Raw genomic sequence first — 26233 nt, forward strand, 5'->3', positions numbered from 1 at the left:
TACTCCACTTTTTCATGTTCTATGTATGTATGCATCTATCTATCTTCTTATGATATGTTCCATTCTATGCATCCAATGAAGCGGGCTGTAGCCCACCAAAGCTTATGCTCAAATAAATTTGTTAGTCTCTAGGGTGCCACAAGTACTCCTGTTCTTAATATTACTATATGCCCTGGCCACTAATATGAAATGACTCAAGGGTATCAGATGAGTTTTGTCTAGATTATTTCTAAATTTCCTATCACCTTGGTATGTAAGGCCCTGATCCTGTAAGCTGCTTCTCAGAGGCTCATAGACTCATAGATTTTAAGGCCATAAGAGACCATCATGATAATCTAGTCTGACCTCCTGCACATTGCAGGCCACAGAACCCCCCCACCCCCCTAATAGACTCCTAACCTCTGGCTGAGTTACTGAAGTCCTCAAATCATGATTTAAAGATTTAAAGTTACAGAGAACCCACCGTTTACACTAGTTTAAACCTGCAAGTGACCCATGACCCATGCTGCAGAGGAAGGTAAAATAAATAAATCAATCTAGGCAAACACTACAGTCAAGGGGCTCCATATGGGGGTAGGGGTTCTCTCACACAGATCAGCATGCAGGATTGGAGCCTATATGCTGAAGTCGGTTTATTTTAAAAGGGCAATGTTGTTCATTAGGGTTCTCCTCTTTCAGCCTTCACATGGTTTCAGATTTTTGTGTTGAAAGGATCACATTACTAGAGGAAAGTTTTAAGGAAAAGTCCCGTAGTCCTAAAAGGTAAATTGATATCTGTCTTCCTAAACTACATGGAAATATACATTTTATACCATCCCACTCTGTCACATGTTTAGCTTATATCATGCATGTGTCTTATTTTTTTGGTTTCCCCCACCCCCATCTTTTAGACTCTCTCTCTCTCTCCCCTCTTTTGCTCTTGGAAATAAATTGTTTCCATAGTAACTATGGATGGATGTCCTTGGGGTGGGACAAGTTTAGTGCCATACACAAATGTATTATAAAGTTAGGTTACATAATTGTTTCCAATTTGTATCATGATTTTATGAAATGTAAGTGCAGGCATGACAGTTACCCTGGTATACATGTATGTATGTATGTGTATATATACACACGTGTGTGTGTGTGTTTTGACAGGGTCAGGCCAGATGGCTATAGGAGAGTAATAGAAGGCAGATATATTAGCCCCAGGCTAAGTAGGTCCCTTTTCCCTGGGTAAGGTAACAGGGAAGGTTCCAGAACAATCAGGAACTTTCTGAAGACAATTAAGACAGGCTGATTAGAACACTTGCAGCCAATCAAGAAGCTGCTAGAATCAATTAAGGCAGGCTAATCAGGGCACCTGGGTTTTAAAAAGGAGCTCACTTCAGTTTGTGGTATGTGTGTGAGGAGCTGGGAGCAAGAGGCACTAGGAGCTGAGAGTGAGAACGCGGGCTGTTGGAGGACTGAGGAGTACAAGCATTATCAGACACCAGGAGCAAGGTTCTGTAGTGAGGATAAAAGAAGGTGTTGGGAGGAGGCCATGGGGAAGTAGCCCAGGGAGGTGTAGCTGTTGCACAGCTGTTCCAGTATGCACTCTAGACAGCTGCATTCCACAGGGCCCTGGGCTGGAACCTGGAGTAGAGGGCGGGCCTGGGTTCCCCCCCAAATCCTCCCAACTCCTAGTCAGACACAGGAGTCATCGACCTGGACTGTGCGTTCAGAAAAAATGGCCAAGCTGAGGGCTGCTAAGAAGCTCCAAGCTGAGCAAATTCGCCAATAAGCTCAAGACCCACCAAGGTAGAGCAGGAACTTTGTCACAGTGTGCATACATAAATATGTTTTTTTTGTGTGTGTGTGTATATATATAATATGTATGATGTACTGCATATAAACACTACGGCAAATTCTCACAAATGTGAAACAGAATAAATCCAAGTTAATGTAAAAATGTAAATTGAATTATTTTAATGTTCCTATTGCCTTTATATTGAGCATAGGAATACAGAGGATTCTGTGCTATTATTGGGAACAAGTATTTTAAGAAATGGAGTCTGTTAAAACAGAAGTGGAGTGGAAAGCCTTTAATTAGATGGCTCAGGTAGATGAGCAAAACACAGTTCAACAGCATGAACTGTAGAAACCACATTCTCCGTCAGAAAACCGTAGCCACATCCTTGTCTGGTGAGATCTATTTGACGTCAGTGGAACTATGCTGTGTTTATCCCAGCTGAGGTTCTGACCTATTCATATCCATGTCCCGCATACATCTGAATAACTGGGCTTGTTTCAGCTGCCCTATGGTAGTTATACAGGTCACAGGTTGTTAAAACACTAAAAAGATACAAGTTGCGACCATTAGATTAATTTTGCTTGCAATCCTTGGTGAGGTTCAACTCTTAGGACCAGATTATGTGCTCAAGCATACCTGTAATTCTGTAGTAACTCTACAGGAGCCGGTGGAGATACTGTGTAAACTGGCAGCTCAATGTTATCCCCTCAGTGTTAAAAACTGAAACTGATTTGTTGCACGTAAGCAAGCTGTTTGAGGTGAAACCTGGGTGCCATTTGGGAGGTATAGTACTGTGCGGTCCTTTCAATGAGGGAAGAAATGCACTTTTAAATGCTTAAACAATCCAGTTTTTTTTCTTTCAAAGGCAAAAGCGGTTTTGGCAAAAGTGGGTTACCCTGAGTTTATAATGAATGACACGTATATTAATGAAGACATCAAAACAGTAAGTGTAAAATGTTTTCTTCCTTTACGGTATGTCACAACTATTTTTTTGTCTTTTCCTTTCAGCCATCCAAAATCAAAGCAGTTACATCATTTTTAAATAAAGATGGTGGTGCCAGAAAACACTCACATTTTTTCCCTTGTATGGCACACTTTGCTTGTGGCCTTCTGCTTGACTTGCCCCATTCCCTTATGATTCTGAATTGACCACACCCGTCTCACAAGACCGAAATCTTAAAAGAACAATAAAGTTAAACGCACAGCTCTGGTGCTAACTTAGCTTAACCACAAAAGAAAGAATTGAGCACTGTGATGGGGTAGATGAACCCCATGCTGACAGGGAAGGATCTGGGGAGGCTGCGCGCGCTAAGATAGCCCTGCTTCTCTGGCCCTGACATTCATGCATGGTAGGGGAGGAGGGCTATAAAAAGAGGAAGCTGCAGTCAGCACGGGGGAAGCCATGAGAAGGGAATGGCTGCTAAAGCAGTAGGAGGAATCTCCCAGCTCTGCAAGGCTCCCGTGAACCCCAGTGGCAAGCCCAGTAGGGAGAGACTGACTTGGCTGCCTGCCTGGCCGTAATGACTCCAGTAAAGCTGCTACCCAGGCACTCCTGAAGTAAAGTAGTACCACTGACCTTTTTGCTGACCCCAGGTGGGGCTTGTTCTCTGAGTCTGAACTTCTGCCTTTCCCATTGCCCTAAACAAAGTAAGCAGGCCCACAGTGGTGAGGCCCACTGCAAGGACTACAAGGTTGGAGGCTGGATTGAGCTGAGCCTGTGATGGTAACCGGGTGTCGCAGGGGGCCTCAACCAAGCTAGGGAGACTCTTTTTACAACATGCCCATTGGAATATTTGTTTTACAATAACATTGTGTATTATGAATAACTTGGCCAATACAACAGATTGATTATTGTGATGCTGCTTAATCCCCATCATCTGCAAGGCAAGAGAAAGAACCCTAACGAGTCATGCTCCAGGGAGAGAGGGTGATTAACTAACTACTTTCTGCCCAGAGGAGGTAGAGCTTGCCCTTACAAGGAGCTGAGAGAGCTCAGTTAAAGAGCAAAGACCCAGAAGAGAGGAGATAGGGAAGTTTCCCTCCCCCACGCAGGAAGGGCTTAGGTTAGGCAGGCTGAGGAAGAATTTAGCCCTGGAAAAGAGAGAGACTGTAGAGGAGGCGGGATTCTCCTACAGGGAGAACCCCCCAGGGAGCACAGTCGGTTCCTGTGGGAGGGAAACCTGATACAGTAGAAACAGAAGACTAGCTACATTATGCACGGACACAAGGGGGTGATTTAATGTTGGGTGTGGCCAACCATAGCCATCATCAATCATTTTTCCAGAATTATCATTAGAATACATTGATAGTTGCTAGAGCTTGTAGCAGTTAAGTGCCAAACATTGCATTGAAATAAAGTTCCCGTGTAAAATACTGGCTTTGTCATCACTGAGGGGACTGTCCTGCCTGTGAGGAGTTAAAATAGCTGAAAAATGAAAATAAGGCACTTCTTTCATTAACGTATTTACATTGTATCAAGCTGATGCTATTAAACCTCTTGGTAAGAGATTTAAAAGCAAACAAGATAAAGCAATAGAAAATACATCTTTGGAAACAATCCTGCCGTGGCAGGGGGATGGACTAAGTAATCTAATAGATCTTTTCCAAATCTAATTTATATGTGTCCAGTGCAGCAGTCTTCATACAAGAAAAATCCACATTGATTTAAATAGGAGTCATGCCATCGTGAGGACTGCAAGATCTGAATTTATGACACCATGAATATTGGGTTTGATTCTCCTCTAACTTGCACCAGATTTATGCCAGGGTAGCTTTACAGATTTTCAACAGAGATACTCCTTGTTTCCACCTCTGTCTGTGAGAGGACGGACCAGGCCTATTAACTGTAAAATATGTCTGGGCAGTTTTAATACACCCAGAGTATTCTTTTCAAGATAAAAATATGCCAATACAAATTTTGTATTTAATAATAAAACAAAATAACCCCCGAACATTCCCCTCAAAATAAACTTCTGCAACAAACTACAGTAATACGTTTTCTACCCAAATGTTACAAATTATTATTACAAGCTTGGACTGTTTTCCCTAATACTATGAATATTGATAACTGTGCCTAGACGCTCCAGATAAGATACAGCATTACAGACCCATTGTGCTAGGCATTGTTCAAACACATAGTAAAAGATAATTCCTACTCCAAAGACTTCTAAATCTCAGGGCTTGTCTACATTACCTGCTGGATCGACGGGCAGCTATCGATCCAGCAGGGGTTGATTTATAGCATCTATTCTAGACATGATAAATTGACCACCAAGTGCTCTCCTGTCGACTCCGGTAGTCCACCAGAATGAGAGGCACAGGCAGAGTTGACAGGGGAGCGGCAGCAGTCAACTCACTGCGGTGAAGACACTGCGGTGAGCAGATCTAGGTATGTCGACTTCAGCTGCATTATTCACGTAGCTGAAGTTGTATAACTTAGATCGATTCCCCCATCCCCACCCCCCAGTATAGACCAGACGCCAGTAGACAAGACTGACAAAGGGTGGGAGAAAGGAAGTATTTTTATCCCCATTTTACAGATGAGGAACTGTTCCACAGTATGAGTGAAGTGACTTGGCCAAGGTCACACAGGAAAGCTGTAGTAGAGCCACAAATTAAACCCACAGCTTCTAAGTCTCAGTCTAAGGCTTTAACTACAAGACCATCCTTCCTGGAGAACATGTTGTTTCCAGCTATAGGAAAACCTGGAATAGCCACAAACAGGACTTACATCTACATTGAGATCATATAACAGAAGATATTGCTTCTCAGGCAAGGGAGAAATATTTACTTTATCACCAAGTTGTTTGCATGGACAAACCAAGCTACTCGACATACTGGCATGAAAAAGATAAACATTCTGAGGCTTAAAATGATCTAACATTCATAAAACAAATTTATTTGAGCATAGTCTCTAAGGTGCCACAAGTCCTCCTTTTCTTTTTGTGAATACAGACTAACCCGGCTGCTACTCTGAAACCTGACATTCACAGACTCTCTTTTGCAATGGTACCGTTGCAAAAAATTGCTCCAGTATAACTGGCCATAGAACACAGACAAAAACCAACCAAACAAGGCATTGTTAAATATGGCATAGTTCACTCAGAACTCTAAGAAGGAAAAACTCAGCAAGTCTGGTCTCTGCCGAGGGAAACCGTGTAGAGAGGAGATATTGTGAACCTTTATCATCTGTGTTAATGGGATAGAGGAGAAACCATTCAGGTGATGGACTCACTCGCTGACATAAGCAGTATGTTTGTAAGTCTGGGCCCTGAAAATGCAACACAGTAGATTGGTACTGAAGTGTAACTTTGTCCCAAGCTTGAGAATTTTTTGAAAGGATGATTGGAATATGAGCAGGTTTTATGTAATATTAACAGCCTTTTTTCTTGCATGTCTAATCATATTTGAGACATTTGGTAATAGATTCTCGCAATGTGACCCCTCATATTTGTAAATGCTGCTAACATGAGTGACGGTAGAGCAGCACTGCTAGATTCCTTTGAGGGGGAGTTGTGCAAAATATTTGCAATGAAATGCAAAATTACACAAACAGCACTTCTCTTTGAACATTTTGTGGCATACTTTTTAAAGCAATGTTTTCATGTGAAAATGGCTTTACATAATACCACCTGTAGGAATACATGTTTTCAACATGTACATTGCATATCATCAACATTTTTTCTCAAAGTGAAATTTTATGAAGTGCAAATTGCACTAACCAATATGGCAAATATTTCCCTAGAAATCTTCTGACACATTTAATTTCACACAGCTCTAGTTTGATTCTAGTGCTGACTTATCACCTCTCTAATTCAGAATTAAATGACTCGCATAAAACAGAAAATATGGGTGTTTTTCATTTTAAGCACTAATATAGAGGACCCCTTACTGATTGACCTATTATGGTGATTTATAGGAAGTAGATATTTGTGCTCTAGAAAGTGTTCTGAGCAACTGATTGATTTCACATAAGACACTAAATAGCAATCAGATCATAATGACCTACAGTCACTGACAGCACAGCCTGGATTTGACCTAGCGACCCACAGGTGGTTGTATCCAATTATCAGTCCTCTGAGCTGTCCAATGTAAACAATCATGGATATACCTGTCTCTACTGTTGTGATAAAACATTTATTAGTCCTTAGGGTTTCATTTGAAAAAAATAAATAGCTGATGTCAATTATTAAAACTCCCAGGGAAGATCAATTTTTGCTCATAAACTTCTCATGTTTAAATGCATGCTCAGGCTTAGCTTGTACTCATCAGTTGTCAGGCTCATTAACTCTTTGTGTGTGCCCTAGACCTGGATTAAATGTAATTCACCTTTGTCCCTGTAATTTTTAATATTATCTTATACCCAAATTTGTATGGCTAGATACTGAAAAACACTTAAGCCTCTCCTGGTATAGTAGATATCTGGGTATAACATTTGATTATGGCAATAACTGATAGAAGAAAATAATAAAAATGTTTAAAACCCCCTCGTTTTAAAAATGGTATGAGTATTGGGTTTATTTAGAAAAAGATTTCTTACTGACACCTATATAAATAAGGGATCCAAAACCAGTTAGCTGATGGCACAGAAAATATTTTGAACCAAAACTATTAATGAAATAATTTTACCCAGAATATTTGGTGTTAGAACAGGGACTTGAACCCAGACATCGTGAGACCTACTTCATTGTCTTTACCATATGACCATCCCGCCACCCAAGGTGATGGACAAAGTGTTGAGATCCTCCTGTATACCTACTCTGCTCATGACCCTTCATTTATGTAGGGCGATCCTAGAAATTCCACAGGGTGGAGGTCCTGGGGAAGCCTTCTGCAATGCGGTGGATTTTATCCTAACTGTTGTAATATGAATAATGTCATTAACTTAACCAAATCATTTTTAGTCATTATTATTATTATCTCGTTACTGTCGAAGTTCTGATTCTTTTCATGTCATCTTTGTGTCTGTTGGTCATGTTTAACGGGTATGATTTATTTACACAGATGAAGTTTTCAGAAAATGACTATTTTGGCAACGTACTGCAGACCCGCAAATACCTGGCCCAGTCTGACTTCTACTGGCTTAGAAAAGAAGTTCCAAAAACAGAGTGAGTAGGCAAACATGTACATTGATTAAAATTACACAGTGCCTCATTGTGAAGGAATAATAGTACAGAAAAAAATCTATAGTTACTCAGAAATGCTTGTAAATATTTGTATCTTAACAAACTTCTTAAAAGTTCTGGGCAGTCCTGTTCCAGTCCAGCATCACACTTTTCACATTCATGTAGCTTAAATGTTTAATTTAATGAAAAGAAAGAGTAATTGAATCTCAGTTAAAATTGGATTATTTCTCTTGAACCCAGTAAGAATTTAGAATGGCACAGCAGGGATTTTATTCAATACATTTTCCATTAATAGAATATTAAGAGATAATATTGTTATTACTAATAGCAGCCAGCATTGTTAGTTACCTGCTGTTGATAGCAGTGATGTGGAATAAGAGATAATTAATTTAATTTTAACATTTTAAATTTACTTTTAAAATTACAATAATAAGATGTATTGTATACAATAGTCTAACACACATGAATAATTAAATCTTTTTTCTTACTGATGGGTAATCAAATCCTTAAAATTCTAATTAAAACATATACAGAAGTCAATTAGTGTAATTGCAGTATTCAAAAATGACCTTTTCTGTATAAAACCTTTAAAGTCAGCACTGATGCACAGCTACGCTGGTCATATTTCATATAGGTGTTGTCATCTTTAGGTTTAAAGGTCAGTTTCCACATTACAACTAAATATGATAGTTGTCTCCAGTATATTATTAATCCCTATAAATCAGATTATGTTATGCTTACTCATGTTGGGTTTCACCTTACACCACGAGTGGTCCCCTTGACTCAATGAGACTACTCAAAGGGTGATGTACTGTACTATTCCCTGTTAGTAAGGGTATCAGAATTTGGCCCTATATTTTGAGGCATAGTCCTTGGTTTTAGCAGCTTAACTTCAACAGTGAGTGTCATTGCTAACATCTCATGAACAAATTACTCTGAAAGCAGAAGGGTTGATTCTGAATGCATGATTTTGAACACTCTCCTATAGTCTTGTATGCCACAGTTAGATCATGATAATATATTCACTTTAGCCCATCATGAGTTTCCATAGAGCAGTGCAATAACATTTTCTCCTTTATAGAAAAGGAGATAAACACTGTCTATCCTTCAGTCTCGCAAAAGGAATTTTTTAGCTACATTAATGTGTACTGAATAGGTTCTTAGTATGAAGGGAAATGTCATCTTCCAGAAAATTATTTGGCAGGTAATCCCTGAAATATACACCTTTAGGGCCGTACTCTGAGAATTTCTACATCACTGATATGCTTAAAAAATAAGGGATTTACTCCCCTGGTCACCGAGAGGTAGAATATAACTGCTCCCTCTTATCCTGTTTCTCTTCCTTGAAGGAGAACTTGAAGGCATTTTTACTCTCATCGTAGCATGGTAGATCAGATTTGGTCTTTCTTTGCCCTTTAGCTAATTAAAAAAAAAGATTAACAGATCTAATGTCCACACAGGGTGAGACTGTGGGTCACCCTATGCCTGTGTCAAGTGGAGGAAGGAGGTGTAAAGTGTCCCCTTACTCTCCTGAGTGTGCTACCCATATTGTGGATTACAGAATGGTGGGGGAGAGCAGTGTCCGTAGGGTCACTATTCCACCTCCTGTGCAAAGTGGTGGGGAGTGTGCAGAACCTTGACTTCATTCACCTCCACAACAGTTGCTCCAGGCCACCTAGCTGAACTGATGAAAAGTGGGAAGTGAAACCTGCCAGGTGAAATGCTGATGCAAATTACTTCCCCCATGAAGCAAAATGCGGAACCAGGGACCAAGTTTTGAGTCTGAGAGTCACACTTTAATTACCAGTCTGTTCCTTGGGCAGCAGAACTACGCACTACCCCTTCCTCAGAGCTCATAGCAACCCCACAATTTGCCCATGGTAATCAGTATGTTTGGTTATTATTCTGCCTGTAAGTCTTTGAAATGATACATAATGGATGGTAGCACAGTTTGAACTATATATACTTGCCATGCACACAGGTAGCTAAAGCATTAAGAACCACTAGTGCTTCCGTTATAAACTTCTACTTTATTTTAAGGTGTTTATAATTCAACGGTATAATTCACACCAGGCTAACATGTGAGATGTGGTCTTAAAAAAGATCAGTTTTGCCACATTTAAGCAAAGAGTCAAAGAGACATGATTATACTTCTCTGATGTTTTTACAGTAGAACTAAATGCTTTTCTGTTTCTCATGGAATTGTGCAGGTCATTAGTTACTGTTGTGGTTTGGTACTGTGCATGTATAATAAAAATAATTATAACACACTCATTATTTGGCTTCTGTCCATGTACAATAACCTTTTACAAAATGTTTTGATATGCAGACCTATACGGACATCATGAATAGAGCCCTGCAAATCCAAGGGTATCCGCTCTATATCTGCGCACTATTTTTGCGGATTGGATGCGGCTACAAATATTGTATCTGTGCAGGGCTCTAATCATGAACTGGCTCAGAGCGGGATCAATAACTATTGAGTATGGATTTTCCTGGCTATGGTAATGGGTCTGTCAGAATAATGATATTAAACCAACATAGGTAATATAACCAGAAAAGTAACAATGCTGTATTGATTTACCAAATGCAACAGGTTTCTAGATAGTTATATTACAAACTGCGCTAATTTGCCTCAGCATAGCAAGCTAAAAGGAAAATCACAGTGATTGTTCTTTTAATTATCAAAGGGCCAGAGGGAGAATTGTGAGAATGGATGAGAGTCACAAGTAGGAAGAGACAAAGGATTTTGGAGGGCAAGTGGAAATGCCTGGATTTTGTGTATATGGAGGTAGGGGCTGGTTGGAATTGGAGCTGATAAGAAGAAAAATGGAAATCTATCATTTTGACAATATTTTAAATGAAAATTTTGACAACCACTAACTCCCCTCCTACTTTTAATTGGATAAATTAGTAGAGCTGTAGAGATACACTTATCCCTTGCGTGAAGTTCACGTATCAGTGGAGAGACTCAAGCAGGGGGTTCAATGGAACACCAGACAAACAAGGAAGATGCTAAATGGAGTATGTTGAGTGGATTAGAGCAGAGAGCGGCAAAAGGCAAGGAGACAAGTATAGAGAAGGTTATGACAGTCCAGGTAAAAGATAATGAGGTTGGAGATCAGTGTTTTAGCAGTATTTGTTGTCTGTCCATGGGCATATATGTGCACATTTTTTAGACTTGTTTTGAATATCCAGAGAACAATCACATGGCTAATCTCAGTGTCTGTATAGAGCCTTCATAGCCCTATCAGCAAATGAATAAACACTGCCTCTCAGAGAACTTTGTTTTTTATTGCATAGGATGCAGCATGATACTATGATGAATATGAGTATACCTCTATGTTTGGTACTTCTCTAATACTAATCCTCCTCCTTTAAAGTCCAAACACTACCCTTAAGACTTTACAGTCTGGGAAAATCTTTCATCAGGCTCACTAGGATGTAGAGACTGGAGTCATACGCAGCTGATGGCAATATTGTTGGGAGAGTGGGGACTACAATGTGTAAGCTAAAAAAGTACTAAGTACTAAGCAGAAATTTAAATTGGTTGGTATAATTCCTTGAACTTCTTCTAATTTTAATTCGGTTTCTGGAACATTCTTTTACCCCATACTCTTACCCAGAGAGGTTACTGGGGAAAAAGGGCTCCAACTGCGCTGCTTGGATGGCTGTGGTTAAGGAAGGTCACACCAGATTGTGCTTCATATGGATGGGCAGGTCTGCTGAATTCAGCTACCTCAGGAGACAAAAAAGCGGTGAAGAGGCTGATGGCTGCTTGAGACACGTTCAGCTATTGGATCAGTAAACCTGGGAGGGGAGGGGCTGCTCTGCAGAAGAGAAGGCTTAAAAAGAGTCACCTGTGACTTTTACCCACTCTTTGGGCATCACTTAAAGTGGTGATATGGCAGTAAAGATGGGCCCAGCATGGCCAGCTGTCACAGGATGCCCTTGCTGCATCACTGCTGCCCCTGCCTTGGGGAGAGAGAAAGCAGCCTGTTGTGTGTGTGCTTAGTGCCTAGCCACCTATTTGCAAAAGAAAGTGCATTTAACCAGAATAACAGGTGAGATGAGGGAATATTAGGATGCACAGACACAAAGCAGAGGCAGACTCTTTCTTCTATGTCTTCTTTTTGTCTCAGACATGCCAATAATAGGTAAAAAGAGGCTTAGATTTATAATTTAACTGGTAACAGAGCAGCTGGTAACTCTTAGATATTTTGACACTGCTCTTTCATCTACCCTTTTGGCTAGGTTTTGTGGCATGGGTAGTATAGAACAGCGGTTCTCAAACTTCATTGTGCCGCGACCCCCTTTTGACAAAAAAAATTACTACACAACCCCAGAAGGGGGGACCGAAGCCTGAGCCCGCCTCTGACCCGGGCAAGGGGGCCAAAGCTGAAGTCCAAGGGCTTCAGCCTCAGGGGGAGGGGGACTGTAAACCGAACCCTGCCACCCAGGGCTGAAGCCGAAGCCTGAGTCCTATCACTCAGGACAAAGCCCTTGGGCTTCACCTTTGGCCCTGGGCCCCAGCAAGTCTAATGCCAGTACTGGTGACCCCATTAAAACACGGTCATGACCCACTTTGGGGTCCCAACCCACAGTTTGAGAACCCCTGGTATAGAAGATCAAACACAGTTCTAAATTTTTTGCAGAACCTAGAGTATAAGTCAAAACAGCCTGAGTTCAGGATGGACAGGCAGAGCAATTTGTGAATTTACTTAATTTTTAAATTTAACACACAAATGTAACCTAACATTAACTTACAGATTTTGATATCTGAATTTGCTTTATCTCATTGAAGGGGCATGGCAGATTCTGAATGAAGTTGTATTTAGTCTGAAGTGATGCAATTTCAGTGGATTCACTCTACTGCCTCTCATGAAATATGCTGCCTGATGCATTTTGAGCATGGCTTAAGGTGCACCACAGAACTCCTGAATTTCACTGCATCTGTCTATTAATTTATAATGTGCCTATCTCCATGGTATCTCAGTGCCAAATTAAGAATTGCACTTTGTCAGTAAAATATTCTATTCTCCCTGTCTCCTTAATACAACCAGTTTTCCTTAATCTTTTGTTCCTGTCTATTTAAAAATGTATCCCTGAGAAATTATGCAGGGACATTCTTCAGCCCTCATTTAAGGGGAGCTTTTACAAAAAATGGGTTTTGCATCATGCTGTGTAAGCATGATATTTGTCTCATTCTGATGTCATGGGGTTTCACAGCCGAGGGTCCTCCATCAAGAATGCTTTGTTCTCATTGAATACAACCGTCTTGGTGGTTACGGAGAGGGAAGTGGTCTACAAGATAGACCCTGTGCCAAGTCTTAAAGATAAGTTCAAGGACTGTGAAGTGGATCCAGCCAATGGAGGCAGGTAGAACAGTGATCTGATATACTCTCTTGGCCTTTCATGATGGGCTGCTGAGTGTTGTATAAACTGACATTCCCACCAACCTTTACCATCAACCCAGGCAGAGTGAAGTACAGTAATCCAACTTCGAAGTGACAAATACATTTATTGTAATGGTTAGGTCCTCATCCAAGAAGAGTAGGTGCAGACTCCTCAGGCTAGCCAAAGGCATTTCTTGCCATTGATATTATCTTTGTGTCTTGTAATAGTGATGAGTCCAATTTGGCCCTAAAGATAAGAAGCCATGCAACAATAAAAGGGTGTGGGGAGAGGGATAAAACATACAATATATATATATATATTTTAAGTATCAATTATCCTCAGAAGGTCCTAGAACTAAGTGGCAATGTAGTCCTTGGGTCAATCTTGAGGAGGGATTTGGAGAAGAAGAGCATAATGGCCTTTAGATAAGGTCAGGGAGGACTTTCCATGTGTAAGTGGTGGGGTAGAAAGAAGTGCAAAGGCCGTTGTGGGAGAAGGGGGACAAACACCTGGGTTGAGGCTGAAATTCTGGTGGATACTTGCCTATATTCCAAGATACTTTGAAATTCAAAAATAAATGTTCAGTATTTCAGATGTGGCCCTTGAGGTTCCATCCTCAGACTGACGAAATCTAAATTGGTGGTTAGTCCTGCAGACCATTGCAAAGTCATGCAGTTTGTCCTGTGGGTGAGCCCCACTTTCCAAGTGTCTGCATCATTCACAAATCGTTGCTCTGACTGTTGATGTGAATGGATGTGAAATTCAAATACCATATAAATAAATGTTTTTATTTCTTGACTCTTCCCTCCCGCCCCGAAGCACCTGTCGACTTCTGACTTTCACTGTTTTACTGAAATATTTCCACCATTTCATCACTTTATTACCGAGATTTTTTTTTCTGGAAAAAGCCTTTCTCTTAAATAAAACTCTGCAGGGAGGATTACCCTTAGTAATCAGAGTCCATAAAACGATGGATATTTAAGACATGCCTATGACATCAGTCTTTGATGTTTCAATAGATTAATTCTCTGGTTCCTGCATTGTAAACGAGGCAGCACAATGCTGAAAATAAAATGAGAGAGGGAGGCTGATTAATGTATTGATTAAGGAATGTACACTGCCATTTTAAGATTCTATTCTTTATTGCACAATTTAACTAAGATTTGCAATTGCCAACAAAAGCACATTAAGACTATAACTCCACAGATAACTAATTCCGTTGCTTGTTTTACAGTAATGTCACTGAAAGCATACATTTTCCAGGCTCTGATTATCTCACCTTCTACCTTCTTCTTTCCATCCTACTTCCTCCCCACGTGCCTTTGTTCTGTTGCTCCCACTCAATCCAGTCACTTGACTCCACTTCCAGTGCAGATGTTTCTTTGATCCCAACCCAATCCTGCAGCCTCTTCTTGCCCTATCCCCTTATATTTGAAAATGTATGCAGCTAAGTAGAGTCTCTGCTGGACCAGAAGTGGCTGCTTGCTTCCAGTGTCTCAGTACTTTAGACGAGCGTTTCTGCCTGGTATTTGACCAGCCTGGCTGGGTTTTTTTATGGATTTGCCAGTTGGCAAAAAACTAATTTAATCTGCCGGGTTTTTTTTACATGGGTCTAAAGATATGCATTATTATCACAATACACTTTGATATCTAATGTTAAAAGTTTCTGTGTCCAGCTAAAGATGTTGCAGTGGTCCCACTTCTGTAGTGGAAGTAAGAAAAAGTTATTAATCTTACCTATATGTGTTCTCTCTCTACATCCTATAAGTGGCTTGTCAAGGTTCCTTCCCCACTCTGAACGCTAGGGTACAGATGTGGGGACCTGCATGAAAAACCTCCTAAGCTTATCTTTAGCAGCTTAGGTCAAAACTTCCCCAAGGTACAAAATATTCCACCCTTTGTCCTTGGATTGGCCGCTACCGCCACCAAACAAATACTGGTTACTGGGGAAGAGCTGTTTGGACACGTCTTTCCCCCCAAAATACTTCCCAAAACCTTGCACCCCACTTTCTGGACAAGGTTTGGTAAAAAGCCTCACCAATTTGCCTAGGTGACTATAGACCCAGACCCTTGGATCTTAAGAACAATGAACAATCCTCCCAACACTTGCACCCCCCTTTCCAGGGAAATGTTGGATAAAAAGCCTCACTAATTTGCATAGGTGATCACAGACCCAAACCCTTGGATCTGAGAACAATGAAAAAGCATTCAGTTTTCTTACAAGAAGACTTTTAATAGAAATAGAAGTAAATAGAAATAAAGAAATCCCCCCTGTAAAATCAGGATGGTAGATACCTTATAGAATAATTAGATTCAAAATATAGAGAACCCCTCTAGGCAAAACCTTAAGTTACAAAAAAGATACACAGACAGAAATAGTTATTCTATTCAGCACAATTCTTTTCTCAGCCATTTAAAGAAATCATAATCTAACACATACCTAGCTAGATTACTTACTAAAAGTTCTAAGACTCCATTCCTGGTCTATCCCCGGCAGAAACAACATATAGACAGAGCCACAGACCCTTTGTTTCTCTCCCTCCTCCCAGCTTTTGAAAGTATCTTGTCTCCTCATTGGTCATTTTGGTCAGGTGCCAGTGAGGTTACCTTTAGCTTCTTAACCCTTTACAGGTGAGAGGAGCTTTCCCCTGGCTAGGAGGGATTTTAAAGGGGTTTACCCTTCCCTTTATATTTATGACATGGCTGTTGAAGGAGGGGGAGTTGCAGAGTTGGCTTGGGGTTGAGGGTGTGGCTTGCCTTCTTTGGCGGTGGGTGCTTTTTTATTTTGCATTTCAACGGTGGTAACCTTAGCAGCAGGTGGCAATGCCACTTGCAAAAATTTGGCCCAGCTGGACCCCGTCAGGGCAGCAGGGCCACACCTGAGTAGTGCTATGAGCTTGCAATGCCTGGAGTGAGGAGCCAAGCCCAGCCAGCGCTCAGGAGCCACAGGAGTAACCGCTGTGTGGTGAGTGGGGGGTGGGCTCTGCCACAGGCCTTCCCCTCCCACTCCTCTTTGGTGGCAGAACCTGAACCCCTCTCCCATGACCTCCTACTCACCCTTGGGGCAGGACCTGATCCCCTCCCCCACCCCAGCTATTTACTGGGTTGTGACAGGCCATAACCCACTCAGGGACAGGCCCCAACGCCCTTCCCCCAGCCTATATACTGGATCACACTAGGCCATCAACATTTACAAATAGGTCCTGAGTCTGAAAAGGTTGAAAACCACAGCTTTAGATCATCTCTTTTAGCTGGAGTGTATTGTATTTGTGAGCTCACAAGTGTCTCACTTGCTCGTGATGAAACATAGGTTAGGAAGGCTGTGGGGTGCTGGGAAAGGGTTGTGTTTGGTGGTCTCAGGGAAGGGATCAGACTGTTGGAAATTAAGGAGGTGGTCTCTGAGGCTGTGTAGCTTGGTTTTAAAAGCGCCGAGGAACTTACTGTATGGCTAAGGTGTGGAGGAGCATTCAAGCAAAAGGGAACCTCTGAACTTTTTGTCAGGGTACCCTCCATCAGTAGTCACATTGGTGCAAATTCTAACTTCAGTGAGAGTTTTACCCAAGAAAGGACTTCAGGGTCAGGTGTACATGCTGCACCCTGATCAATCTTCCTAAATTTCACTTTCAGATTTCACCTTTCTAAAGGGGAATGAAAATATTTTAAAGCAGAGTAATTCAGAAGGGATTCCTCAACTTTTATCTTTCAATATTTGTTGTTTTTAACTTGAGAAGGTTTTTGCGTACTAAAACCTAAATTCAGAGTTGAACGTTTTTATAGCTGCTTTGAATGGCATCACTAATGCTTTGAAAATAACATTCCTTATACTGTTTTCTATAATAGTGAAGTCATTAATTGTAGTAAGAGAAACCCTGAACTCTGCTTTTTGCAGGTAAGTAAAATCAGAACTAACTGGTTTTCTATACCAGTTTGTCCCCCCATTTAAAATCATTTTAATATTTTAATCTCTATTGTGCATGTATCCTGTTACCTGGGATTTTAATCTCTCCATCATTTTATGTCTCCATTACCATATAAGCACCTCCCTATTAAAGATAGTGTTACCCTCATACATCCTCATGAAGTTGGAAAGTGCTATTATTGCCATTGTACAGATAGGGGCAGTGAGGCACAGAGATGGTAAGGCCTAGATTTTTAAAAGGTATTTAGGCATCACTCTGTTCAGAATTGCAAGGCTTAAGTAACTTAGATGGAAAAGCCTCATTTTCAAAAGTGAATTAGGCACTTAAGAAGCCTGAGTCTTATTGACTTTCAGTGAAACTTTCTGAAGTTGTTGCTTTAACTTTCTAAAGTTTTGATCTTACATTCTGAAAAAATTCTAGCATCATGTGATAACTCAAGAATTTTTCCATACAGACATTTATTACACCTGGGCCTAATTTATCACAAATTACCCATTAATTCTCATTATTTTTATGCTTAATTTTATTTTAATTTTTTCATTATAAAAACCTAAGGTGAAATCCTGGCCCCATTGAAGTCAATGGCAAAATTCTCATTGGCCTCAGTAGAAGCAGAATTTCACCTGCAGGGAGGGTCTGACTCTAGTCCCAGTAAAGTCTATGTGACTTTTGCTATTAACTTCAATAGGTGAAGTGTTAATCCATATCTTATTGCAGTACAAGTTCAGCCAGGGTTAATATTAAATCCTTCAAATCTTGCCGGCGCAGGTTCTGTTACAATATTAGTGGAAAAGCTCCAATATTCTGGTTTCTCCATTGCAAGCTATGCATTTATGGCTTGGAACACAAAGAGCAGCAAGGAAAACACATGACTAATTGAAGATAATTCTTTTGTGCATTGTTTGCAGACCAGTGCAATATTTGTAACCACAATGAACCTCACTTTTGTTAATAACTAACTCTTTTGTTAATAAATGACATTAGAGGGTGAGAAGATCACTGAGTTGGTGGGGCAGTAGGAGATCATGCTTAGCATATTACATCTTCCAGCATTAACTAACCTACCTGTTTAAAGGCCCAATCCTGCTCACAGTGACACACAAGTAACTTTACTCAAGTGAGTATTCCCATAGGACTAACTATTTGAGTAATGTTACTCATGTGCATGTTGGTTGGATCAGACTCTACAGTAGGTAAATAAATATATTACTCATTTTACAGGTGGGGAAACTGGAAGATTAAATTGCTAGTCCAGACCATTCAATGAATCAGTGGAAAAGCTGGGTTTGAATTTCAGGAGTTCCTGTAACCTTGTCCTTTGCATTGTCACCTAGCCTACAGTACAGAATATTTCACTTCTAGGCCATTGGTTAATAGTTGCTGAAAGCTATTGCAATCTTTACTAATGATTAAATAATTAGCAGTAGTTGCTGAGTGGCCTATGGAAATCATTTTTCTTTCCTTTGTTCTTATTAGAGATACCTCCATATAATTGAAATCATCCTAATAGTCATGGGTAGTCACTTTGTCAGGGGTTGCAGGAAAGAGGCCACTGACTGAAAAGCCTTGACTACTCATTTCTAAATTCAGTCCTCTAATTTCTATAGGTAGTTTCTCCATTGAGTGGGTTGAAGTACATTGCTGAGACAGTGCAAAGGACTTTGCATTGCTGCTGTCTATGTGGCAGCTGTTCATTTTAAATAGAGGACTTCATTGTCCAAGGCTGTCCATTTGGCATCTTTCATAAGCACTAAAATCACGTTAAAAGGAACACAAAAATAAAATAAGTGTTAGCAAGTTGTACCCTCCAGTCACTGCTCTGTTAAGCACTATTTGATTATAGTCATTTAAAATAATGTCAGTAAATAGATTTAAATGATCCAAAAATCACAGATCGCAATTGACAAAACTGCAGAAATAATTACATTTGCAATGTATCTAATGGCTTTTAATATCTTGGTTTAATTTAACTGAATTAGCCTTTTATCTTTGATTATTCCATTCACAAGCCCAACACACTGACAACCAATATTTTGTTGCTGTTTATTGCTATTTTTACAGGTGGTTTACTAGTCCAACCACTGTCAATGCTTTCTATAGTGCATCGACCAACCAGATCAGTGAGTACCCAACTTTTTTTTCTTCTTTAATTATTTGTTTGGAAAAGGATATGTATGAAGGCATACCTTTTCAGCTGATACCAGGAGGAGCTACAGGTGTTTGGGACCTGAAAATCAGGCCCAGAGGTGAGTCACATCAGCCACCCCAAAATTTAAACATTTTAAGTTAGTGTACACCACTGAAAATGCAAACCTAAATTCCTTCCACAATCATGCAATAATACAGCATTTGTTTACCAGTGAATGTGTACAGAGGTAAGTGGTCCAGATAGTAAGGGCTCAATCCTGATCTCTGTCATATTTGTGCAAGTCCATTGAAGTCTATGGGCATGAATGGGTATTATAGAATGCTGCATTTGGCCTTAAATTCTTGTCTGGTTTGTCTGAATTTATCTTGTAATTACAGTACAACACCTTTTAACCTAATCTTGGATTACTGGTTCCCTTTTTTAAAAATATTCTGGCCAGCTAGTTTAGCTTCATCACACTTTGGTTCCAGGGTTCCTGAAATAATATGGCTGAGATTTTCAAAGCTGTTTAGAGGATCTGGATGCCCAATTCCAATTTGTTTTAATGGGAATTTTGCATCCAAATTTCTTAAGTGATGTTTGAAAATCTCAGACTATATTTCTAAGGCTGGAGGGATGGTAGTGTTATCTTTACCTTGATACTTCTCTTCCACCTCCCAGCTGAGAGTTACTGGCAGCAGTATCCTTTCTTTTTCTGTGGTTTCAGGCTCTGCATAGCTCTCTGGCATAACCTCTATGCTTGGAGGTCCCTTACCACAGGCTTGTCAGAGTTCTTTGGTTGGCTCCCCCACCATTTTCTTAAATCTCTTTTTATCACACTATGAAGTAATTCCTGAAACTAATGGAATGAATATGCCAGACTGAAGGTAGACAGGAAGTCCTGCCTAGTGGTTAAAGTAGGGAATTAGCACTTATGTCGCCTGGATTATATGCTCAGCTATTCCTGTAACTAACTTGTGCCCCTGCACAAGTCACTTAACTTCTCTGTGGCTTAATGTACTCATTTGTAAAATGGGTGCAATAATTAGGCACTTATCCTAAAAATAGCCCTAGGTATATTCTGCTCCACTTTTACTGAAAGGTCACCTGTATTAAGCAACTGATTTTTGAGTGATCATTTAAGATAGTTATCTAAAGTACATATAAAAAATAACTGCCTTTTCCTGTTAAAGAAAGAACAAACTTCCCAGGTTTTCAGATTTAGAGTATAGCTAAGGTTGAAGTTAGCAAGCACAGAATAAAATCTGTTACTGTTACATATACTTTATTATTGAATCCTTTCAAACTTACCACATCATTCAGCTCTCACAGCTGCTCTGACATAGCACATTAAAGAAAGCTATAATGAGCGGCTGGAGTTACTGATGCTGAATTTCACACTCCCTGTGTCTAATGGTATCATGAAGCAGAGAGCTGTCAAATGTAACCAGTCAGTCATGGGTGTAGAAGCAATTGTATTTTATATCATGACTGCTGACCTTGTACTACTTGCATTTGACCTTGGGTTTTAGATAGTACTGCTCACTGTCTTTAAGGCTGTTCTCAGGTGCAAAAGAATGTACATGGTCTGAGCTGATCTGGTTCAGAGAGAGCCTGGTATGGTATTTACCTCTGCATGGGAAGGGTCATAAGTGGAACCTTTCATTATAAACTATGTGAGCTAGGGAGAGGGATACAAAGAGGTACAGTATAACTGGTGGCTCACCATTTTTTAAGATAGGAAATTGAAAATGAACTGGCTCTTGTTGAAAGTCAGAGGGATTTGCTGAACTCTGGAGGCTGGCCCTCAATGCCACTCACTATCAAACCTCCTTTAAAAGCTGATAATTCCAGGAAAGAGCTCCACCATTATCTGGGAGGGAATTCCTAGAAGTATAGAAAATAAATTCATTCAAGAGGGCTGTACTCATTCTCTCAGAAAACTTCACTCGTGAGAGCTACATCTCACGTTTTTAGTAACCATTCATGTTGAATATCCTAAGAGCTAGGGAAAATACTACACAGACTGTGGATATGGAGTCACCTCTTTAAGCAAACTAGATTCTGCTAGGTTTAGTGTTTGCTTTTAGTGTGTGACAGGAATATTCATAGAAATGGTGAATTTTAAGTGAATGAGGGGGATTGTTTATGAAAAGCAAGTTTTATATTAGTGAGTGATAGGATTTACAGCAGAAACCTAATTCTGAAAGCTAATGGGAACTAATCAAAATAACCAGTAAAACTTGAATTTCAAATACTCACAGCAAGCTGCTTGCAAACAATATATAGACAAAGGACTATTTTGTTTTGAACAATGAATTTTGAATAGTGAATACATTCTAAATAAGCCTAAATGTTTTATGGACAATTCATAAATTCATAGAAAGAAGTAAGCGTAGTCTTTTGGTGACTACTGACAACTACTGCAATATGTCCCCTTTCTTATGCCCATCTCACTCTAGCAATCCTTCATGCCCAGCTCTGCATTAGTGAGTGGAATACTGGTGGCCGGCTATCCCATCCAGGGCCTTTAGCAAGTCCGTTTCTCATATTGCCTATCCCTTACAGCCCCATGTGCCTGCATGGCTTCTGTGGCTGCAATATATTTCACTGATATAAACACTTTTCATTAACTACCACTGTATGTTCAAGGAAGCACTGCAAGCTCCAAAAAGGCAAATTGAGTGTTTTTAATTTCATCTTGACTATTATGCCTGCTGTATTGAGTACTGACTCATAAGGAAGAATGCCACGTACTGACTCACGAGATCTTTCTTACTAGAAAGCAGAAACATGAAGATTAAAAAAATTAATGAATAGATTGGGGAGAATACAGCAAAATTTGCATAAAGATGAAAATGCTATCGGCTTGGTTGAGCTCATGTAAAGCAGATTCCTATTGCCCTGCTCATTGTCTATATTTCACTAATATACAGTATATAGAATCCAGAACCCATTTTTCTAGTTTCTAATTCTTTCTTTTAGATAAAGCAGACCTGTTGACAGTGCAAGTTGTTTTCTCAAAAGAGAGGTAATCAGATATACCAGGTAAAGGAATGCAACAGTGTTAGGGTTATACCGGTTGTCCGTTATAGGCAGTATACATACTGTTATTACAGTTACATCAAAGAATTTTTGTATCTGTTCATTCTGCTTGGTTCCTCTTTCCTTAAATAATTCATTTGTTAATTTAATTGAGGTGTATTAGATTAACCAATGCAGCCCATTAATTTCTTAACATTTCACCTCATATTTTTGAGTATTTACTGAGCAATGTAATCCACCGATTTTGGGCAGTTTTTACTCAAGGAAGCAGTTGTAAGCCATTGCCTTTATAAACAGATCCATGTATCATGGTATCTGAGTACTCTCTGTATGTAGAATACTGCAAATGCCATGGTTTTAATTGCAACCTTTGGTACAGTGCATTGACTGGCTTATCTTTTTCCATAATGGGCTTTTAGGGCCTGATCCAAAATCTATTGAAGTTACTGGAAAGACTGCTATTGACTTCAATAGGCTTTAAATCAGGTTCTTACTGAATTAGGTACCTAAGTAAATCAATAAATGTTAAAAAAAAAAAAGTCATAACTGAAAGACTTATGGCAAGCGTCTACTACTGTATTTCTATTGAGGAAAGAGTTTAGCATCATTATAGCACTCAAAATGCAGTATAACTCTCTGGCCTTTAAAAGACAAAAAATGGAATGCTACAACAAAGAAGAGAACAGGAAGCTTGAAATTTGGCAGGGTTAATTTCCTTAACGTGTATAAATATATAACATTTTCTATTATGTGTGAAAACTTTAGCACTTTTGATCAGCTAATTATGATTATAGACAGTAGATTTGCATGGGATGGAGCTGAATTTAGGCATAAACTGAATCATATGCTCATTAGATAAGAACATATATTGATGTATCAGATATTGAGCCCCACTGGATAGGTATGAACATCTATAGATACAAGTGTCTTTTTTATTCACTTATTGTGATATGTCAGTTCCCCTGATGTATGGTGTCAGTCAAGATGCCTCTAGTCTACAGAGAGCTGCCTCATTACATTTTAGAGAAAGTACCCTTTCAAAAATTACAGAAAATGCCAGATGAGACCTTATATCTCCTGCTAAGCATCTTGCAAGATGTACGTGCTTGATGGTGTGCAGCTGAGGAAAGCTCTCTGGTATCTGGAAGCTAAGGAAATGCAACAAATACAGTCTCCAGTATTCATGGTCTCAGAGAAGCAACTGCAGTTTCCTCAGGAGCTCTTTTCTTTTCCTGAAGGTCTGGGTTAATCAGAAGTTTACTGACGAAGGAGCAGTTTCAAAATAGTCCATTGGCTTCCTGAAGGCTAATGGGCAGAGCAGTTTTGGAATCAGCATTTCTGAGCAGTGTTCTTAATGAAGAGATTCAAGTTGTTCCCATTTTCCTAATGACCCAGCGGTCACTTTCATTTTAAACTACATTCACAGGCAAGACAATGAGCAAGTCTTTCCCCCCCCGTCTCTTTCCTGACGTTCTTATCTACAAATGCCCAAAATAGAAGAAATTTTTCCTCATACAGTTTTTGTTTCTGGGGAATCCTAGATATTCCCTTTCCTTAAGAAAAATATGTAAATATTTTTTGTAAAAATATTCTTTTCTCTAGGTCCTTAAGTGGCCCACCTCACCGTGCTATCTGAGCCCTCATAAACATTAATGCACTTACCCTCACAAAACCCCCATGAGAGAGGAAAGTAGTATTATCCCCATTTTCACAACACCTCTATGAGAGAGGGAAGTAACAGTATTCCTGTTTTATAGGTGGGGTGAGAGATTAAGCTTCTTTCTCAAAATCAAATGGGAAATCTTTGTCAGAGCTGGGAACTGAAAATCTATTGAGTCCGATGCCTTTGCCATAATATCCTTTTTCCTCTTTACCTGTGAGCTGAATTTGATCCAATGCACCTACTTTTTAAATTAAGGTTTGCACTTATGCATAGTATGGCCCAGTGAGTCTGCCTTCCAGAGCTGATTCTGTTTGTTCTGCGAATTCACAGGATGTATGGTGTGAATGACCACTCTTCTTGTTCAACTCCTTGTGTTAGTTTGAAACCCTTTGACTTTTGGCCATCACTCAATCTTCTGTTCATCTATTACCAATTCTAAACCTCATAATTTGGATCCACCCTATGAAAATTTGAAAACCATGTTACAGTCTTTACCCACGTAAACGAAACACATGTCTGGGACCTGCTGAACACAATTCTGAACAAAGTATACATCTTAGGGATCATCTTGCTATTTATCACCTATCACTAGTATCTGTGTGCTAGGATCACTATCAAGTCAGAATCTGTTTTAAACATGCCAGTGCAGTTAGCGGTAAGTGTGGATACACGGATGTGATTTGGAAAGTGGTTTTGCTAACACAATTTAGAAGACCCAGTGCTACCCAATCAAATATTTTACAAGATAAATCTTAGGGCATTTGAAACCAGAGTTGGAGCTGAATCTAAAATTCCCCATGCTTCTGTGGGTCTTATTTGGTGTTATGGTTCAGACTCATCACCGGTTAGAATAATGTAAAATGTGTTGTTTATTGCATAGTTTCAGTGCACTAGCAGGGGAAACCTAGAAATTGAAGTGTTGCTTTAATTGTGGGGATTTTGCAGTGGTGTGGTGATTAAAAAAAAAAAAGTGGGTAAACTAATCTAAACTAAATTCCACATTCCCCAAATGGGAAGTGGGTAAACTCTGTTTCCTTGTGTTTCCTCTTAAGTATGTGACTGGGATTTTGACTTTGTTCAAATCAAAATTCAATGGAGTAAACCAACATGGTAGAATTGGAAGAAAATGTTTGTATGAAGCCAGGTGGTGTCAAGCTATTTCCTGTCACAGCCCTCTAGTGTAAAATGAGCAAATCTAATTACTTGTACTTATTTGGGCAAATAACTTCGTCTCCCTGTGCCTCAGTTTGTCTATCTATGAAATGTGAATAATACTTACCAACCTTACAAATATGTTAATTAATAATGCTGATAACTTAGTTTATACAAACATGTAAAGCACTCCGAGAGAGAAGTTCCACTGTAAAGGTGGAAAATGCTGTATTTTAAAACTTGAAATATACACCAACAAACTACACATCCCCTTGTTAGTGATGCAGATTGAGCGTTGATATGAGAGTCAAGTTTCCTTCAGTGAAGTTAAAAGTAGTCCTGTGCAGGTCAAGGATGTCAATTAGAGTTTTAAACTCAGAATAAATTCAAAGCTAAACATTTAAAAAGCAGGATAGGTACAATCAATTGCCTGCAAAACTGTAAAAAAAGATGTTGCATTTTGGGAGTATATTCTAAACAAGTGGAGGGTTCAGCAGATAAATAATGGAAGGGCAGTAGCAGCAGCAATAGCAAATATTTTTAAAGGTGGAGTTGTAGGGCACCTTCACTCACAAACATTTTGAAAGAAACACCCTTCTCCCCCCTTCACAACCACCACCACCACATTTTCCACAACCAGGAAAAGGAAAATACCTTGTCCAAATAAGTGGTATTTTTATTTCTAAATTAAGACAATGACACGAGAGGAAAAACTGCAAAATTCAGGCTCAATCCTGTAAACATTTACGCATATGAGTGTCAAAGCCTGGCCCAGTCTCCCTGTCTGGACAGACATCCATCTGTTGTGAATGGACCCAACCTCTGGATGTCATGTGCTCCTAAGCCAAATAGGTCAGGCAGAGCCGCATTGTTGTTTGTAGATCTGGGACTCTAAGCACATTCCCAGGTGCAGGCCCCAGTCTCTGCGCACCATCTTTGAGATGTGGGGCTTCGCAGCTAAGCTGCCTTAGACCTAATCAGTGCCTCAACTCTCCTGAGCCCTCCTGTTGCTTATACATTGTGACAAAGTTC

The 26233-nt window shown here is 39.8% G+C and overlaps 1 protein-coding gene across 1 annotated transcript in view; it reads left to right on the forward strand.

Annotated features, from left to right (window-relative positions):
- The window catches only part of PHEX (phosphate regulating endopeptidase X-linked), a 137728-nt gene that overhangs the window by 91061 nt on the left and 20434 nt on the right, over nucleotides 1-26233 (forward strand). The window contains exons 13-15 of the mRNA XM_048862966.2: nucleotides 2637-2714; nucleotides 7775-7878; nucleotides 19275-19333. Of these exons, the coding sequence (XP_048718923.1) occupies nucleotides 2637-2714; nucleotides 7775-7878; nucleotides 19275-19333 (241 nt within the window). The remainder of the gene's footprint in view (nucleotides 1-2636; nucleotides 2715-7774; nucleotides 7879-19274; nucleotides 19334-26233) is intronic.

The sequence above is a fragment of the Caretta caretta genome, chromosome 1 (assembly GCF_965140235.1).
Source record: "Caretta caretta isolate rCarCar2 chromosome 1, rCarCar1.hap1, whole genome shotgun sequence".
In the NCBI taxonomy this organism is placed as follows: Eukaryota; Metazoa; Chordata; order Testudines; family Cheloniidae; genus Caretta; species Caretta caretta.